At 38.9% G+C, this 19,864-nt stretch overlaps 1 protein-coding gene across 6 annotated transcripts in view; it reads right to left on the reverse strand.

Annotated features, from left to right (window-relative positions):
• MON2 (MON2 homolog, regulator of endosome-to-Golgi trafficking) overlaps positions 1-19,864 on the reverse strand; it is an 83,201-nt gene that overhangs the window by 4,222 nt on the left and 59,115 nt on the right. For 4 of the 6 annotated variants that reach the window (XM_081211397.1, XM_081211395.1, XM_081211392.1 and 1 more), the window contains 3 exons: positions 19,351-19,558; positions 17,885-17,967; positions 12,950-17,072 (listed from right to left, as the gene is read on the reverse strand). In XM_081211397.1, coding sequence (XP_081067523.1) covers positions 16,909-17,072; positions 17,885-17,967; positions 19,351-19,558 — 455 coding nt within the window. In that variant the 3' untranslated portion in view covers positions 12,950-16,908. The remainder of the gene's footprint in view (positions 1-12,949; positions 17,073-17,884; positions 17,968-19,350; positions 19,559-19,864) is intronic. The other 2 variants (XM_081211393.1, XM_081211394.1) reach the window with 2 other exon arrangements.

Below are 19,864 nucleotides of genomic sequence, written 5' to 3' on the forward strand. Positions count from 1 at the left end.
GGTAAGCAAAAGTGTTTTCTGCTCATGCATTCAGTGAGGGATGGATCTTGCCCCATGCGCTTATTATTGGGCTGCAGCACAGAACATTTGCCAAGCCTAGCTGAAAAGTATGCAAACTGGACAGCAAAATTCCATTCACACTTCAATAACTGAATTCCAGGTGTGTAGTAATACTGTTTTTTGTTTTTAAAAAGAAATTGCAATATGGAATTTAGTATTGTCTAGAAATAATTCACTTTGCTGCTGCTGCTGTGTCAACAGTTTTATAACCCAAGACAAGGTTGAAAATCATGCTTAAAAGTAAACCAGTTACATATATTTTAAAGGTGAAAGGTTACTGGAAATTAAGGTTATAGCTTGGGAAATTGGTGGGCTGGAAAATCGTCACTGGGCCACCATCTATTTCAACAATGTTGGTAACAGTGTTAGAAATTATTAGAATAACTTGCCTAAAGAAAATGGGGAAAACCCAGACTTTCATACCAACTATCTCACCTAGGTCAGAACTGGAAGAGCTTTTAGGCAAATAAAAATTGAGATAAGAGAGGAAATTCACTTGTCTTATGGAGCTGCTACAGCCACATGATCAATGTTTGCTATCCGATTGTAAATATTCAAAGATAACATTGTCCAAATTTGCAAATCAGCACTACAGAAATTGCCCAAGACACATTTTATTAGATCGCTTAGCTTATCTACTCTTTCCTTCTCCCCTGATTTTAAAACATTCTAGAACAACCTCCTGATTCTGTCTGCCCTTTCCAGTTCATACAGTTCAGGGGAAATTCCCCTTTACAGTAAATATCTGACAGCTGTAACTCAAAATGTCTAACTTCTTCCTAATCAGAATTTACCAAAATTATTCTATTTTTATCAAATAATCAAAGAGTTGTTTTTCAGTACTTGCCCAATGTACATAAAGAGAGTTGTATTGTCAGTTTTAAAACTAGCAGTCCGGGATACTTGTTCAATAAGAACGTTCTTCAAGGTACTTCGCTAAGTGACATGTTGAAATAAAATATTTTGTAGGTTGTTGCTTGAACTTTACAGGTACTTGTCTTTCATACAGCACAATCCTACTAAATTTCTTTTAGTCCTTTGCCCTTTGCTTAATGCACTCTTGCAGTTTTGTTTCTTGTGTTGTGACTTATGTGAAAATTGCACACTTGTAATTTTTCTTTCCTGTCGTATGAAGATGACATAGACAGTGGCCAAATACCTCTTCAATCATTCTGCCAAATTCTACCTACATTATACTTGAAGGAGGCTTCTCCCTGTCAACCTCTAGTTTACTTTGATGTTCCATTGTATTTCAGTTTAATTTTGCCATTTTCTTCCTTTATTGGCACAGTGACTGTAAGCAAGGAATGTACTATATTCTGGGCTCAGCATTCCAAACAATGAAGAGAGTCTTCTGGATAAAAATTGTTTGGATCAATGTACTTAAGCGTGGTGACTGTGAAATGTCAAAACTTTTTTGTAACCCGAGAACAAAAATGTTTAGTAAAGGGATATATTTTATGTGTTTTGAAACTTTTAAGTGCAATGAAATAAGGAAGCTGGAAAATGTATGCACAACAAAGTTTTAAAATGATATTGTAAAAAATAAATAAATATAAAAACTTATTTTGGGTAGTATTGCTGTGAGCTTCTTTTCTGGGGCATATAGCTGGTGAATGCTGTCAGTGAAAATATGATATAGTCTACAATTCCCCATCCTTCAGCATAGGTACATACTGTACCTTCTTTTTAAATTTTTCCATTTGTTAAGTTCTCTTGCAGTGCATGTTCAAGCACTCAGCTATCAATTCTGTTTGCTGAAAGAACAAATTGGGAATAAGCAGAGAAGGAAATTGACATAAGTAAAATCACCTAACTGAATTCCAGAGCAAATGCCCAGTTGGTCGTTACAGATTTTTGTATGATTTGGGTCAGTGGAGTGCTGCTTGTAAAATTGCAAAGAAGCACATAATGAGTGAACAGCTGTTGTTTCTACATATGGACAAAATTACTTTAAAAAAGTTTGTACTCTGTTACTGTCAAGTGAATAATATGTCAACTAGCACTTTATGTTTTTATAGTATTTTAATTGCTTTTCAGTAATTAAGTCAGAAGTTAGAAGATAAATGCTTGCTTAATAATAAAACTTGGAGAAAGCTGTAATGCACATTTCTGAAGTTTGGCTGGTTACTGAAACTCAATAATGCAGCTAGCTACGAATTCTGTTCTGCAAGTGTATTATAAATACTGGCAGATATCAGGGAGAGCTTTAAAGGGATTCTGTGTTTCTAAATAATTGAAAGGATACTAAAAATGGTTTAGACACATCAAACAATACCAAGAAGCTTAAAAACTTTAGTTTTGTATAATGCTGAGACAACAAAGGGAAATGGGAATATTTTAGCTCCACGTGCAAGGCTTAAAGCTGATGAAGAAGGGGTGGCTTAGCTACAAGGGAGAGGGGTGAGAAAAAAAGATAACAGCAAAGGGTTAGTCAGTGCTCTCCTTTCCAGTGTGTATAGTAACAGGGGCTTCAGCAGGGCCCTCTTATAACTTTCACTGAGATAAACAGTGATTTGCCTGTGCAGTGAAGTGAGCAGATGGATTGTATAATAAGGGGAAAGCTCTGCTAAGCTTGGTTGATGGTCCAAGGTGGAGGGGGGGATGACTAACTATAGCCCATGGAAGAATCAAGGTGAGATGTATAATGTATGATGGAGGTTCTCCGTATCGGAGGCTTTGCTGGGGCCAGATAGAAATTTCCAAAGGTTAGATTTACCCTTGTTACCTATTCATAAACATTCTGTTTCAGGAGAATCCACCACTGATTACAGAATCACATTGCAGGTTGTCTGAGTTTATTTTAAAAGCAGTTTCTTGAGCAAGGCAACCATAGTTCTTTCTCTTTCTTTTAAAAATAATATTATAACCCACAGAGCCGTTTCCTATGAAGGCATTGGTTGAATATATAGGATAAATATTTCTCTTTCATATTGTTGTTTGTACTTGCAAATATCCATGCAAGTTGGCAAATATTTCATAATAGGCACTACTGTTTGTTTTGAGAATTAGTTCCTAATATGTGGCACAGTTCTTTGAATTCAACATATACATATATTTTGAGAGGGCATTGTTGATGCTGGCATATATTTAGTATAGATTTATGAGGTACTCAGACTGAGAATGGACTAGAATGTTTCCCCATTGTTTTAATTTTACAGGATCAAAATTATTTAACATTGCTCTGGAAAACAAACTGAAAATTAACATTTGCTGAAGAAGTAAATTCCTAACGTGTATGTGACAATAAAAAATATGGTATGTAAAATGCATTACTCCCCAGCCTTTTCTAGCAATTGTGCTATCAGCATAAGCATTTCAGCTTGCCAGACAAAATGACACCCCGCCCTGCCATCTTCCCCTGGGGTGTTGTTCTCTTGACCCCTGCCCCCACCCAACTTAGAGGAGGGAAAGCCCAGTTGTTCTATCATAAAGGTAAAGGACCCCTGGACGGTTAAGTCCAGTCAAAGGCGACTATGGGATTGCAGTGCTCATCTTGCTTTCAGGCCAAGGGAGCCGGCGTTTGTCCACAGACAGCTTTCCAGGTCATGTGGCCAGCATGACTAAACCGCTTCTGGCGCAATGGAACACTGTGGCGGAAACCAGAGCACATGGAAATGCTGTTTACCTTCCTGCCGCAGCAGTACCTATTTATCTACTTGCACTGGTACGCTTTCGAACTGCTAAGTTGGCAGGAGCTGGGACAGAGCAATGGGAGCTCACGCTGTTGTGGGAATTTGAGCTGCCAACCTTCTGAGCAGCTATCTTAAGTTGTATGGGCTTCTGCTAGCAGGACTTGTTACTTGATTCCAGACCTAAGACCTTAATGAGACAGACCTATGGGTTGTAGTTAACACTGCACAGCAGAATTCCATTTGTGCACCAGGGTTTCCCCTTCCTCTCTTCCCATGTGCCCCAAAATCTGCTCCAGAGGACCCTTCAACTCTCTGGTGCAGATGTTGAGGATGCATGGGGAACCACATGGAGAAGGGGTAAGTCAATTCATGCAAGTGGAAAGTCTCTTGCTTGAACAGAACAGCAGAGTTGTATACAACCCATTGCTTCTCAACTGTTTCAAATGGGAGCCATTTGTAAACTTAGTCTTCCAGGGACCATCTATAAACTAACTTCACTTTTCAAGTTCTACTTTCACCCCCCCATAACAAAGTGCAGGAATATTATACCAGTAGTCGGCACCAAACAAGTCTACACTTCATTTTAACCTCAATATAGGAATATATAGGCAAAATGCATTTGAATAGAATTGAAGTATGACAAAGGGAGAAACAAGTGAGCCTATCTCATAAAAAAGCCTCATGACCTTAATGGTTTGTTGTTGGCCTGGAGAAGGGCAGCTTGGGAAGGGGGGGCAGTCACTGCTACCCTTCCAGGAAAAATTGGCATTGCAGTTTACAGAACAGAGGTCTATTGTTCTCGTTTTCTCTGCTCACTTTCTCAAAACATCCAAGTAAAAATGAAATTGTCCAACCTTTTTCAGTTATCAGGTGGGGCCATGGCAGCACATAACATGATGCTATCCCATCATATGTTGTGCTGGTTTAGATGCTATGAGGAAGAGACACATGGAATGGCAGCAGCTATTTGGGCTCTAGCTCAATCCTAATATGGTTACTCTTCCAGACCTTTTCAATATATTTCTAATTTTACCGTGCGACCAGAAAATGAAGAGCCACAACTTTCCTTTCTAAAGCATAATACTGCTTTTTATACTTGGTCCATGAATTTCTTAGTAACTATCACCATTTAAAAGACATTTTAAGGATGTTCCTTGTGCATTACCTTTTGTTGCTCACATGAAGTTTGAAATAGAAACCTGCGTGTGCATTTTCCTATTGCAAAATAGGCAGCAATTTTAAAGCGAGAAAAATGGCATGAGTGGCACCACCATTCTATTTCAAAATAATTTCTAATAATAATTAAGGGTAATTACATATTAGCAAAGCAATGACTTGTTTCAAAATCAGTGGCACAGTTGATTTTTTTTGGAGAGCTCAATTGCCCAGGCCTGCCTTATCCCTTTGTCCCCCACTATCTTGTTCAATAATCATTCTTCTTCATGCAAATGTAGATGGAGTGAACAGGGAAAGGTTAAAATGGAAGCAGGCTATCTTTCATCAACATTGTAATTTTACTGCTTGGCTTAGTGCCAAATACTCGCTGCAGTCACTAGCTGCCATTCCAACATGAGTGAAAGGATCTTTAATAAGAGTGTAAATAAAAGCCAGGCTGAGAAATGAGTTTTCCATCCCAGCAATCACTGGCCTAACCTCTGCTGTAAATAGTCTTTCAGAGCAGCACAGATGGAATACCTGCACCTGGGGATCAAGGCAATCTCTGAGCAGTGCAATTTAAGCAGCTGGGTACAATCGAAACATGAATTAGCTGGGATAGGCTGAAGAATTCCATTTTATATATATTATGTAGAAACAAATAGTTCACTATAAATTTCCCTTTCACAATGGAGTTGCTTTTTTAAAGCCATTTCTCTCTTGGAAGGGGCAGATGACTATAGCTGTTGAATTAATTAAGCCAGGAGAATTTCTCATAAGATGGTATAACAATAGGTATTTAATTTATGATTATTGATTCAATAGCGTGAAAGTGATTTATCTGATCACAGCAGAGGTAGCAACGGCACCACAAGAACGATAGGTCATTCTAGGTTTATGTGTCTGAGTGGCTTTATTGATTTTGAACTACTGAGTCAGATGTACTTGGCAACTGAACCCTCAATACTTTTTAAAGCCCTTTATACCACCATTGGTAACAATTTATTGTACTGATCAAGTGTTGCTCTGTAGTGGAGTGACAGCAAACGTATGTCAGAACTAGTAACATTTTGCTGTTGTTGCTCAGTAGATCAGTCTTTTAAAAAACAAAATCATGTGCTATTAAGGCCCCATGACATTTTACTGGTTGTTAAATGGAGACAGCATTACACAATCTGTGCTAGGATCTATATTATATTGGAATATAGCTAAAGATATAGCTGAAACGTTTTGGCACATGACAAAATCTCAAGCTGCATGACTTGGTACCAATGCGAAAAGTGGGCATTATGCTAAGTGATTTCATGAGTATTAAAGTGGCATGCCTACATAAAAGAGTGATAGCAGTAAATAGGCATACAAAGATGACAATATGGACCAGCACAACAACCACGTTCATTGGACCAGTTTAAAAATGGCACGTTACATTACATTTACATTTTTAATGTAAATGATATCTCTTTCAATTAAGTTGCTATTTAGTAGTGGTGCATCAATGCAAAATCACATTATCTTCCATAATCTTCTTAGATTTTAGTCTAGTCTAAAGAATGGTTTACTTTTATTTGTATAAAGGCTTTTTATTTTTATGCACATGCATAACATTTAAGACTATTGATACAGGAACAAATGAATGACCCTGCTTCCTTTCTTATAGCCTCTATGCATACACAGGAAGAATGAGTGTAACAGCATATGAAATCGTCACATTCCATTCTTTTATCTTCTATACAGCACAACTCATGGAATAACCTTCCATAAACACCAATGTGTTACGGACTATAGTTCATAAACTAATATTTGCCTCCTATCAAATTGCAGCCAAAAGGCATTGCAATCTGCACTCCCACTTGGATGAAGATGTGTTCTACAAAAGGCAAACAATGACTGCACCAATCTCTCTTAGAAGAGAGGTTGGATAATAAATATATCTTCCCTTCCCTTAATATATAAACATTAAAAACCAGTTCTAGCCATGGGTAACAGGTTTTATATAATTATTAGTTGTGCCAAACATTTATAAGCAATCTTTGTACATTAAAAAGTGTCTCCAGAAAAATTAAATAGATCTTAGGTGAACCCAGTACTGCACATCTGTACCCACATAAGCAACTTGAGCAGAAGGGTGTTTCTGCCAAGGAGCCAAATCTAGCTAGGAGGATACCAAGAATGAGCACTTGTAAGAGTTTCTTAAGTGGCACAACTCTCATGCCTCCATGGCAGAGGTTTTCAATCTTTTTGAGTCCATGGCTTTCTTGAGCAGCTACATTATTTCTACAGCACCCCTGTGGGAATCAGGAGTCCAGTTATGTCACCCCTTGCCTGCAGAGGTGGTAGCCTCAACATTTTTCAAACACCCTCCCTCAGCCTCATCTCCTCTCCCCTCTCCTTAGGAGTCGTCTGGGCAGCCACAGTCCATTCTCTGAACTGCCCCACCCCCACCCCTGAGAGGTGCCTCCTCACACTGCCCACAGGGGCCTGGGAAGCACCCCCTGGCGAGCCCCAGAGGCACCATTCGTCTGGAGAGCTTGTAGCCAGGGCTGCTGCAACAAACAGCCGTGCAAGCCTTTAGGAGGCAGAGACATTCAGGGGGAACAGAGGGAGGGAAGGAAAGAGAGGCCAGTGTGTGCGTGCATGGTGAGGGTGCTGTTTACATGCATGTCCCTAACCCCATCCACTTTTGAGCATTCACACATTCAGGCATTAAGAATTTACAACTCCGAACAGTAAATTAAGGAAACCCTACAAATTAACCCACATTGTCTCATGAACTATTAATACAGAAATGGGAAACTTGTAGTACGCCTGTTGTTGGGCTCAAATTTACACCAGGCCCAGCCAGCATGAATAAGTCAGGGATGATGGGAATTATAGTCTATCATCTGGAGGGCCTTAGACAATTCATATTTGCATCAATGTATCATAGTATCTAGGGAACTCCTTCTCGTCACCCTAGCTTGAGATTAGATGGGCGAACAGGGAGAGGACCTTTCCTGATCTGGCACTCCCTCTCTAGGTATTTGGCAATTCCACACCATATAGTCAACACATATGCAATACACGACTTTCCCAAAAAAATCCTGGAAGCTAGTTTAAGGGTGCTGAGAATTTTTAGCTCTGTGAGGGGTGAACTACAGGTCCCAGATTCTTTGGGGGAAATCATATACTTCAAATGTATGGCATGACCCCGTCCATTATTTGCCTGCCATAACCACAGCTAGTCTTCAAGGACTTGGGCCAAGACTAGCTCTTTCTACCAGGTATTGGAAAAGTAGATTTACTTCATTGTTCCCTGTGGTTGTGGTTATTTTAAATCTTGTATTATATATAATTTATTATTATAGTTTTATTTTGTAGTAAGCACTTTCTTAACAAATTACAGGAAGGTGAAGTATACAAAATCAAATAATTGCATCCACCTTTTTATCCCCACTGACAATTCTGAAGAAATGCCAACAAAACACCTGAAAGAGACATCTCAGAACACTGATGAATATTCAAATATTCAAGCATTCTTTCCCCATTCATAAGATGGAATAATCTGATGAATGTATTATGCAGCATTTCTGAATGGTTTGGCTTTATGGTAAACTCTGTGATGAAAGGCAGGCAGGATGTGATATACTTTAATAAATGGGTAGACTCACTATACTAGTTAAATCTATGTCTACAACTCAGTATTTTCCCCAAGTACTCAAAACCTTGCTCTCAAGCCATGCAGATTTCATAAATTGCAAGTTACTAAAACCACTTGGAATTGTGTAGGGAAATGTAACATTTAACAGCACCTTCAGCACCAATTATGTTCTTAACTACACCTACATGTAATAGCTGCTCACTTTAAACCCATCCTGTGCAAGAGTTCTACTAGCCCATCCCACTTTCCTAAAATGCCCTCTAAAATAATTAGCCTGAATGGAATGGAAGGCAATTTTAGTACAATAGCTTGAATATAGGTTTAGTTAGTAGAAAACTATTTTGTTCATGGAAGTGGTTCCCAACTTAGTAGTGAGAAAAGTGAACCCAAGTCCTGTAGGGCTGTTTCTAAGGTCAGTCTGTGTCTTCCTTTTTCAACATATTTCTCATACCCTGACAGTGACACGGAAAGAAGTAGTTTCTGCAAGAGTTCACAGAACAGGACTAATACATTTTCTCATCCTTCTCAGTTCTTTGGATTTAAGCCCTTATTTCTGCTTCAAGAAGATCAATGTAATACTGAATTCAGCCCCAGGCATTAACGCCTTATCTACTGATACCAATGAAATACAACTGCAAATACCCGAAAAGGTTATTTATAAGCAAAACTCACGAGAAAGAAAAGCTCCCATTCAATTCATTTAATGAATTTTAAATTGTGTCTAGTTCCATGCAGTTATGTTGCTTTTGTGCATATACCTTTAAAAAGCAGTGCCAGCTGTATAACTGCTAGGATTAAATTATAGAACTGTGCTGTCTTGCTAGTGGTAGGGAATGATGGGCACTAGTCTGAAAAACAGAAGAGCAACTAATGACTTAGCTATGGGAAAGATATCTACTTAAGAGCAAAACATAAATTGCTCCAGTCGTTCAATGCTTTGTAAATTGCAGAACTAATTATATTCTTCCCAGCCCTGGAACTAGGGAGGGGAAGAAGATTGTACTCAATATATATCTACCTATTTATGCACACATACAGAGAAGAGTTACTTGCAACCCACAAACTGCTTTTACAGTGAATTCTACCCTATTTTTGTATACTACACTAATGGAATAAATTTTGTTGAGAAGCGCTGAGCATTTTGCCGAATTCACTAGCAGCTGAAATGAACATCACTCCTAAAGCTATGTAAAGTTCATGAAGTGTTGCACTCAGAGAAATTAATGGACACAACCAAAGTTCTCTCTTACTTGGTGTAGGAGTCTGCAGTAAAGAGCCACATCCAATCATGTGCTTCAAACTGCATTACAAAGACAGTTTGAACTTGGATGAGTAAATGTGCATCATAGTTCCCTGTTGTGTGCAAAAATCTGATTGGTTTCCTAACTGATGATGCTGAAACTTTTAATATTTAAAAAGCAATTTCATCTGAAGTACAATCCTGACCTCACGTTATGATTTACAAGGAATTTTTTGCACATTTTCAAAAATCCTATATTCACTCCCCATTCTTATGGGATACTGTTGTCAGCTGTCACATCATTCCAACAATACTACTGAGAGGATGAATGGCCAGAATTTTTTTCCTGAGGTTTCATAAAATTATTCAATGAAGAAATGTTTGTGTTCGATGAATCTTTCAAAAAATTAATCATAAAGTTTCCTTGTGTATCCTGAAAGTACTTTTTTAAGTGTTCTAGATCCAAGTTTAAGCTACATCTTTTAGATAAAAGTGAAAAATAACACGTTTGCCACAAAGACTACATTTTCCCATTACTGCTCTAACTTGTGTCCTCAATTTATTTTTTCATCATATCTTCTTTAAACAGGCCACCCTACCTTACAGCTTTCTAAGTTTCAGGTGTTTTTTAAAACAAAGAAACTCACTGGAGCTCAGCATACAGCACCAAAGATATCAAATAAAGATAAATGTGTTTTATTATATAAACTTTACAAATTAACGTATTCCTATCTTTTCATGATTTAGCCATACAAAGTTTGAAAAAAATAAGAAATCCAACACCTAACTAATAAAGCATACAACACAGAGAGGATGTTGCTCACAATATTAAGTACTGAACAACGAACCTTTACAAGTAAAGAACCTATTGTTTTCCAATCTATAGCTCAGTATATTCATTTCAGCAAGGGCAAACACTAGTTTAATTAAGGAGCTTTTATATAGTGATCATACTAGTTTGTGTTTCATACTGGTATTAAAAAGCCTTTAAGATATTTTACCCAGAGTTCTTTCGCCAATTATTTTTAATTTTGTCATCTAATAATAGTGGAATTTGGGTAAATTGAGTTATATCCAACATGAATCATACTCAAAAGTAGGTCCTCTGAAATCAATGGGCTGACTAATGCTGGATGTCACTATTTCACTTTACTTTTTATCCTAAGGTTTTAAAATATGGAGATACATAATTCATGAAATATTAGGTGCTTCTATACATAAATTAAATATTAGTTAAATGATACACTGGAGGGAAAACAAACTAGTTAGACAGCTATGCACTTACCTGGTAATGTCCCATTATAAATGGGACTCTTGAGTAGACATGTGTAGATTTGCACTGTTAATTCTAAAGCTGAAGACTATAGCATCTGTCATTAGGAAGGCATGTGACGTTATGTATTATTCTTACAAAATATTAGGTATTGATATCATTGTCTTATTCAATGCAACTACTGTTTTTCAGTATTTTTATATGCAGTGCAGAATAAATGCACAGTCGTTAAAATTTATGAAACCTCATAAATGGTGTTTTATTGATGTCATTTCCATAACCAGAATTCAAACAGTAATTGCCACTCATTATATCCCAAACTCATCAGCCCAGCAACACAATCTAAACATATGTCCTTGCTGGTGCAATACAAGTATCAAAATTTCACTATAAATATGTAAGTGCCCATCTAAAGATTTGTTGTATGAGATGCTGTCTATTCAGCACATGCAAGATGTACAATAAATTTTAGCTTTCCACGGATATGTAATAGATAACAACAAACAGGCATTTTCTTTAGCCAAATTAATAATCTGAATAGAACAGTATCTGTCAGGACGTCACTAAGGAATACAACATGCAAAACTGACGTAAATACTGTGCATTTCAAAATTCAGACATTTCCTGAGGAAATAAAAAACTGGAAAATGCCACATTTCAGTTGTGCGAAGCCAAGCTCTGCAAAGCCATATACTGAGAGGCATTAAACACACAGAAACAGCAAAGGCAAGCTTGGTTCTGTTGCCACCCCTCCTTCAGTATGCAAGTAATCCCTGGGAAAACAAAGGGGATTCCCATTGTCATTGTCTTCATCTGCAGCTGATCATCACCAGCACTAGCAAGGCAGTAGCTTGCGCAGTTATCTCCACAGCGGGCAATGTCACAACCCGACCAACAGCACAAACTACTACCTCAGCCAGGGCCATGGTGCTCCCGATCCCATCCTGGAAGGAGAGAAGAAAGGCGGGCATGTTCCACCCACAATAAAATGAAGAGCCCAGAGAGAGAGAGAGGAAGGAAGGAGCCATGGCAAAACGGTTCGGGCTCTTTCTGACGGTCCTCTTGTCTCCTTTATCTGCAGCAGACATCAGCCAGACTCCCTTCTTTGCGAAGGGCAGGAGGAAACCCCGCCCAGAGCGCGCATTACAACGCCGCCGCCGCCGCCCCCCACCTACCCCGCCGCCACCCGCTCTGCCCTTTTCCTTGCATGACCTGAAACTGACGCGAGGGAGTCTCGTTTATTAGGTACATTACAGGCCACAGCTGGTGCAGTCCCCAGGAGCTTAATTGTCAATCGGCGCGAGAAGCAAAAGCGAAGGCGCGGGAGGGGAGGAGGGACAAGGGGGAAGGAAGGAGGAACAAAACTGAGGAGAAAATTCACGCTCCCATATTCCTAGACACTCAATCGCCTTCGCCTCAGCTTTAGGGCATCGTTCCGCGGCGGAGAGAGAAACAGGGACCGGTGCCCTCCCCTCTCAAAATTCGAACATAACCGTTGCAAGCTTCTCCCCCCCCCCCACCAACCGCCCGAGCGCGCGCGCCGGCCCCCCGAGGGTATAAAAGGCGGTGAGGCGCTTGACGAGGCGCCATTCCTGGCGGCTGAGGGAACACGATGGCGCTTGCCGCCTCACGCGCCGCCGCCGCCAATCGGATAGACGAAGGCGGGAGAGAAGGAAGAACACGGTTTTTTCGGTCCCTTCCTTTCAGGACAGCAGTTAAATTCTGCTCCTCTAACGGCGGCGAAAGCATCTTCCTCTCCGCGCCGCCTTCCCCACCCCCCGCGCTGTATCGCAGTGAAAGACGCCGCCGCCGCCGCGCTCCCGCCCTTTCCGAGGCTCCGCCGATTTCCCTTTCTCCGGAAGGATGAGAAAAGCCCCCCCCCTCCCTCTTGGCGCGCCCCGTCATCCAAACCATAGAGATGGGGGAAAGGGGGGGGCGCGACTACTCACGCTTTGTCCACGTGACTAGTAGGCCTGGCCCGTCAGAAAGCCTTCCAGCGCCATCTTGAACAAGAACAAACCGGCAACGGAGCGAGGTTGCGGGGGATGGGATGGGAGGTCGGTGCTCTCGACCTTCTCTGCTGCGGCCCCCGAGGAAAAGACGGCGCCGGTCAATTAATCCCTTCGGGCAAACAGGAACTCGCTTTAAAGCCCTTGCCTCAAGGAATGCTGGGAAATTGGATGTGTTCCCCCCTCCCCTTTCTTCGCGTGAGGAGGAAGAGCAAATCTCGGCGCGAAAATATAGAGGGGTGTGGGCACCTGACGACCAGTCTCGCGCTCTGAGCGAAGTCTGCTGGGAAATGTAGTCCAGGACAAGCTAGGCCTAGCCGGGGAATCGAGTAAAATTTGCGTTCGCCAGGCGTTAAGTTGCCTATCGATCTGCAAAGGGGCACAACAGATAAAAGGCGAAAAATACTGTTTGATACGGCTGAAATCCTAAAAATAAGCCACGCTAACCATAACGGGACTTTGAATAATCATGCACCATACTGTAATTTAACCCACTAATATATACAATCTAAGACTGTTAATCACCTGCAGTGTAATGGACAAAGGTCGTCGTCGTTTTGAAATGCATTTAAACTCGTGTTTTGCTGTAAATAATTTCTAGGCGTTCTAAGCAGGCGACATGCAAAACGATAAGAAGTTAAAATGTATCACCCATATTAAAATAGTATGTGGAAAGATTTTAAAGGGAAACTAGTGAAATCCTATACATGTCTACTCAGGGGTAAGCCTCATTGATAGGATTTATAACGTGAAATAAGTATTGGCTTGCAGCCTAAATCACAAAAAGGTGATCTTACCACCTCATTACTACCACCATTAATACAGATAAGAGGCCAATTAATCAAAACTTCAAGCAGTGCACATGATATGCAAAAAAAGAAGCAGCAAAGACTTGGCTAGACTTGCTGAAATAAAAGTTTTTAGCAGGCACCTACAACAATATAGCGGGAACAACCATGCTTGCTGCTGTAACAGAAAGCCTCCCCAGAAGAGCTTAACACTAGCCCATGTGGCACAATGTGTTTCCACCAAAAACTGAAGTAAGGCTTTGAAGCTAAAAACTTGAACACATTAGCAGCTAGCACCAATATCCAAAAGTTGTTTTATTATATTTTGTGCTGTCCATGCATGCTTCAGTAGCTGTCTTTAAAGTTACAGGCAGAAAAGTGAACTTGTACTCATAGTGCATAAATGATAAAAACAAGATCTATACAAGGAGTATACAGATTATTTACAAGGTTTACTGATATGGTAAGAGGCTGTGGATCCACAGAATCCAAAGCTTTCCTGTTTTGAACAGGAAGTAGAGCTGGGGGAAAACTACCAATGGGAGGGGGAAATTATTACAAAAGCAGCCTTAAGTGGCCAAATTAAAAAGCAGGAAATTCATTCCTCCAAGGATGCATGAACTGACACTTCCCTCTACCTTGATTTCTCCCTCACATCTGACAGATTGCTCTGCTAAACATTCTAAAGACCAACATATAATGTACCTTTTCACACATTTAGATTAATCATCATAAATTCAGGCCAGATTGTGTGGTAAACTTAAATCAATCTTAAACATATCTGTACACTATATGGGGGACTTACCCATGTAAGTATGTAGAGAGTTTTAGCCTTACATTACTATGAGAAAATAAGAGAAAATACCAATTGTAATAACCAATTCAAATCAAATTTTCTATTTATGCCTGCTATTTTCTAAACAAAAGAACATACAAACTGGTTGAAAACGATAAAAAAATTAATTTACAACTAAATCAAGATAGCATTAATTCAAATCATTGGCTCATATTGCTTCCTGGAGCAGGTAAGCATCAGAAAGACTATTATTGTTCTACAACACAGAAAGAAAATGTCAAGCTATCTGGCTGGCAAATAAGAATCATAATTTGAGAGCACATTGCAGAGCTTATGGTATGAGCTCATTGGGATTCTGGTGAAATACAAGATGGCATGTTCTGGAGGTAGTAGGAACAATGTCTCTTCCCCAATCTTTGTATCAAGCTTGCAGTATATACAGCACACGATCCACTGTAACAGTCAAGATGACTTCAAAAGGAAACAGGGCTTGGCATATCTTCCTTCTCAGAGGGTAGCAACCAATCCTGGGCACACATACCGGTAATTGAAAGTAAGCACAAATGGTGGATAGGATAGGATTCAGCTAAATATGTTTGGGCTTGTAAGTGCAGACTTTACCATGTTCATTTGTACTACATTCAGAACTCTCTCTCTCTCTCTCTCTCTCTCTCTCTCTCTCTCTCTCTCTCTCTCTCAACAATTTAATGCAACCTTACTGAAATAAAAATTGAAACTTTTTAAATCCATACAAGCATGCTTTTTGGCTGTTCCATAACAAAAGGTGTGAACAGTCACCATGGAGGCTTCTGAGGTAAGAGCACAGAAAGGGCTCCATTATAGTAGTTAATGGCATGTGCCTTATCTGTGACACTATTTATGTGGCAGGTGACAAGACATGCTTGTAAAGTGTGTCACCTCCATAGTAACTTATTATTTTGCTGAGGTTCTCACAGCAGAGAATGGACAATAGAATAAAACTTTCTATCCAACATATTCCAGTATTATCAAGATTAGGATCTGACTAAAATTTAAGTGGTGTGGCCTAGGGATAAGATTTCTTTGCAACAATGAAGAGGTTTTACAGGAAATACCCATTCCATGGCACTTCATAGTAAAGGGAAACAAACAATTTTACTTCATGACAGTTTACTATATCTCTAAACTATCTTCAAAAATACACTTCTCGGTTTGTATCACACACATATTATACTCAAAGAGTAGAACAGTTATTCTTCAGGTTGAAAAGACGTTACAAAACAAAGCACTTAAAATTATTGAAACAATGACAAGAAATACAAGTAAAATATTGCTGATACTTAAAATCATTTTGCTTTAGTCATAATTCAACAATAGTGACCAATGCTGTTTGGGGCGAAACCGAAAAAATATACATTTCAACTAAAAGGGTTTTTAAAAAAGCAGAGCTACAAAAAAAGGCTGACAGTAAAACAATTATTTAGTGAAATGAGGTATGGTAGTGTTTTGAGTGCTACACAGCAATTTTCTGCTTATGCAGATTCATTTATTTCAACATGGCAGCTCACAGATTTTTGCCACTATCTTTATTCATACGTCCTGTTAGAAGAATTGTTATTCATTGGCCACAGATAAGATACATTCAAATATGCCAAAAGAGAAAAGGAAAAAATCATCTGCATGATCAGATATGAATGAACATATCTGCCAACAAAGAAGGCAAATATTAAGTAAAAATGCAAGCATACAACTTAGTATTCATAATAAATACATTTTCAAGCTTTTAACATTATTGATGTTTAAAAAAGAATTTAAACAATAAATGCAACTTTTTTTTTACAGAACTGTACGATTTATTATACACACAAGTACATTTCCCTTTGTTTACAAAGGCTGGTTACAGATAATGTGGAATGTTACAGTACCTTCTTGCATAAAATTTTAGTACAATTTTGTACTTGAAAAAACGGTGCAAAACACCTGCCTAATAAATCCAAATGAATTAGGTTTCTTTTTTTTCTTAATTACATCATTAACACATACACAACAAGCTGTACATAAGCCCACTTTTCAATCACCACTTCAAGTTACTGTAGCAAGTACTGTACTTTAAAATGGATTCCAGTCAGTGAGTCAAAGGCTTGCATTGCTATTCACCCAGAAACTTTTGAGATGCAAGCTTGAAGTGATATGAATCACAGAATTCTGGTTAGTACAGTTTAAAGGCGGTCAACACTGCTTGCCAAGTACTGCTCATGAGATTTCATCAAAGATGTCTCACATTAGAACAAACATTCGTTTGATGGATGCATTTTTCTTGAAAAGCAAAAATTTGGTCAGGACTCTCCATTCTGTACCTTGGATGCTGGTGGGTGCATAAAGTCCTTAAAGGGAACTAAAGCTTCTTTGAGAGCAGAACAGACCTCTGAAGATGAGCAGGTGATACATTCTACTAAAGTTGGATACAAAGCAATAACCTGTGCCCATGTGTTAGCATCAACTGTAAAAAAATAAAAAGAAGTAATTTTATAGTGTATTCTTTAAAAAGTATTTTTCCACCTTGTCCCCAACCCTGAGATAAAGAGAAAGATACACATCATCCACAGAATAACAAAAAGGTAAATGCAGATGCCCTCTCATACCTGCCCAGTTAATACACGTAACAGGAAAAACAGTATGTTTAGCCAAAGACCACTGCAGCTTAGATTCAATAAATACATATGTTTTCTCAGCGTCTTAATTCCTTTGCTAAATTGCCATTTATTCAATAGTAGGCCTAGGATTGTAACCTTACGTTGATAGCTGAATGATAGAATCTGTGTACACTTCCTATGAAACAAGCTCGCACAGTTTGAAACATTAGCCAGTTCATACTTGATTGTGGACTCCGGAAGGCTAAAACAACCAGACTGAATTGACTAATTACATCCCTAGACCCATCATTTTACTGTGGTATCCAAGAGCTGTAAAAATTAGAACTTGCTTAGAGATACATTTGTTAGAAAATGTACAGGCAAATCTAATGAACAGGCAAATCTAACTATGAGTCAACATAAAGAATTATGCATAGTATTTAAGACTATTCAATAAGTAAACTCTATAGTAGAGGTGCGCCTGCCTTGCCCCATGACAGTGAGTGCCTGGGGCGTGTTGCTTTTACTGTAGCTGGGCCCCTTTATTTAAAATTTGTGGGTGCCTGGGCACCCAGAGCCCCACATAGTTGCCGACTATGGTATAGTACTATAAGGGGTCATCTCACTGAGAAACGTATGAAGATAAGTAATTTATACACATGGTTTTTATTTTACTTACCATTTTCTGGTTGAGTTTTTTTAAGAGAATCTATGAGGGTACTGACAGCTTTTAAAACAAATATTATTTCTGTAACTTGTTGCCTATAAAAAGAAAAACAAAATCAGAAGTGAATTTAAGTTCGAGGAAAATTTGATTAACTTGAGTTTATGCAAAATAAATTTCTGCAATGATTTCTAACAAAATCTAAAACTGAACTTTAAAAACTATTATATTTTCACCGTGACATCTCAATTTAGGATGGATTATATCTAGTTTCATTTTCAGAATGAAATACGAGAGCATTATAAATATCAATAGAGACGTCATCAAGTGAATGTTGACAGGATTCCAACCAAGATGGATCCCATGAAGAAAAAGGAGCAGATATCAAATGCTCAGGGAAACTGAAGTTTGCAGGAGTACAAGCAATTGGGGAGCGGGGACTAAGGTGGCACCCCTTGCAAAAAAAGAGAGAAAAGCTCTGAGTATTATCAGCAGCTACAGAATGCCGAGTGTCTGCTGGTCAAAACAAAACAAAACAAAACAGGAACTGAACTGGGGGAATAACCTAGAAGGCATCACTAGATAGCTTGAAGCCTGAACAAGAACACCCCATATTGCAACTGTTCTGCAGTTTCCACTTGTTTCTCGTATACATCATTTTTAGGAATTTAAAAATACTATGGCAGGGATACAAATAATTTTGCAGTGAGCAATACCCAGACACGTCATTTGGAAATTAAGGGATATTTCAAAAGCAGCTTCCATTAGGGCAGGTATTGGGAACCTTTGTCCCTCCCAGATGTTGCTGAACAACTCCCATCAGCCCTGGCAAAGCATGGCCAATGGCCCAGGGATGGTGGAAGCTGTACCTCAACAACATTGCCAATGGGGCATGGAAGGGCATTGGGCCATTCAAACAGAAGATCAAATCTTAGCTGATGAACAGGGAGTTCAGTCATGCTTGGTCACTATCTCCCAAACTGGTGAATTTTGACAGGTGGGAGTGATATCACCCACTTGCCAAACATGGCCCATGGGCGTAGGGGGAGATAAACAATTGGAACACTAGGCTGAAAAGGTTCCCTACCCCTAAACTACATAAAATTCATGCTCCGTTTTTGAATGCTTCTTAAAGAGTTGCTGTGGCCAAATTCACGGTGATTAATCAAAAAGATTTAACTGATCATCAGCATCTACCAAATCAACTAAGATTCTATTATATTTTTGTTATGGTCATTATATGTAGTAAACTAGAAGACATAGCTACTATTATTTTCAGGTGACCAAGATATACATATATACAAGCCTTTCAGCTACCAATGCTTTTGTAACAACATTCTTTTAGATACCAGGAAAGGCACATGAGAACCCCAACACAAAAAGGCCTTAAGGAGGACAGCAACATACAAACCTTAGTAAGCAGAAATAAGCAGCTCCCTTAAACACACAAACACACACAAAAAAAACACCACAGTACATACCGTGGAAGGGGGCACTTGCCACTTAGCCTTTCATCTTCTATGTAGCGATACAGCACATCTTGTGATCGTTTTAAGAGAACCGAAAGTGCCATTCGTGAAATGTAGCCTTCTTGAGGAGTTGTCACTTTATTACTGAATGAAAACTGAAGCAATGTTTCAAAACACATCTTTGAAAATTCCTCTCTCATACGGATATCTATTTCGGCTTCTGCCAAAAACAAACAAAAAACTATTTAAATGTACTTATATATTATTTTAAATGAATTGTTGGACTAGCAGAGCATATGGGAAAGGATAATGATCACAAAAGCAAATTGTATCTGAGATAACATATATATAAATACATACATTAAAAGTACAAATAAACTGGACAACTTTAATCACGTTTAAAAACAAGTCTCTTGTGCACTGTTCGGCTGTGCTAAAGAATAAAACAACACTAATCTAAAGGGTGTTATCTGTGCCTAATTATTCACCTAGTGCACATGATATTTAATATTTTCAGTCCAAATGT

This window comes from Podarcis bocagei, assembly GCF_964188305.1.
Source record: "Podarcis bocagei genome assembly, chromosome: 10".
Lineage (NCBI taxonomy): Eukaryota > Metazoa > Chordata > Lepidosauria > Squamata > Lacertidae > Podarcis > Podarcis bocagei.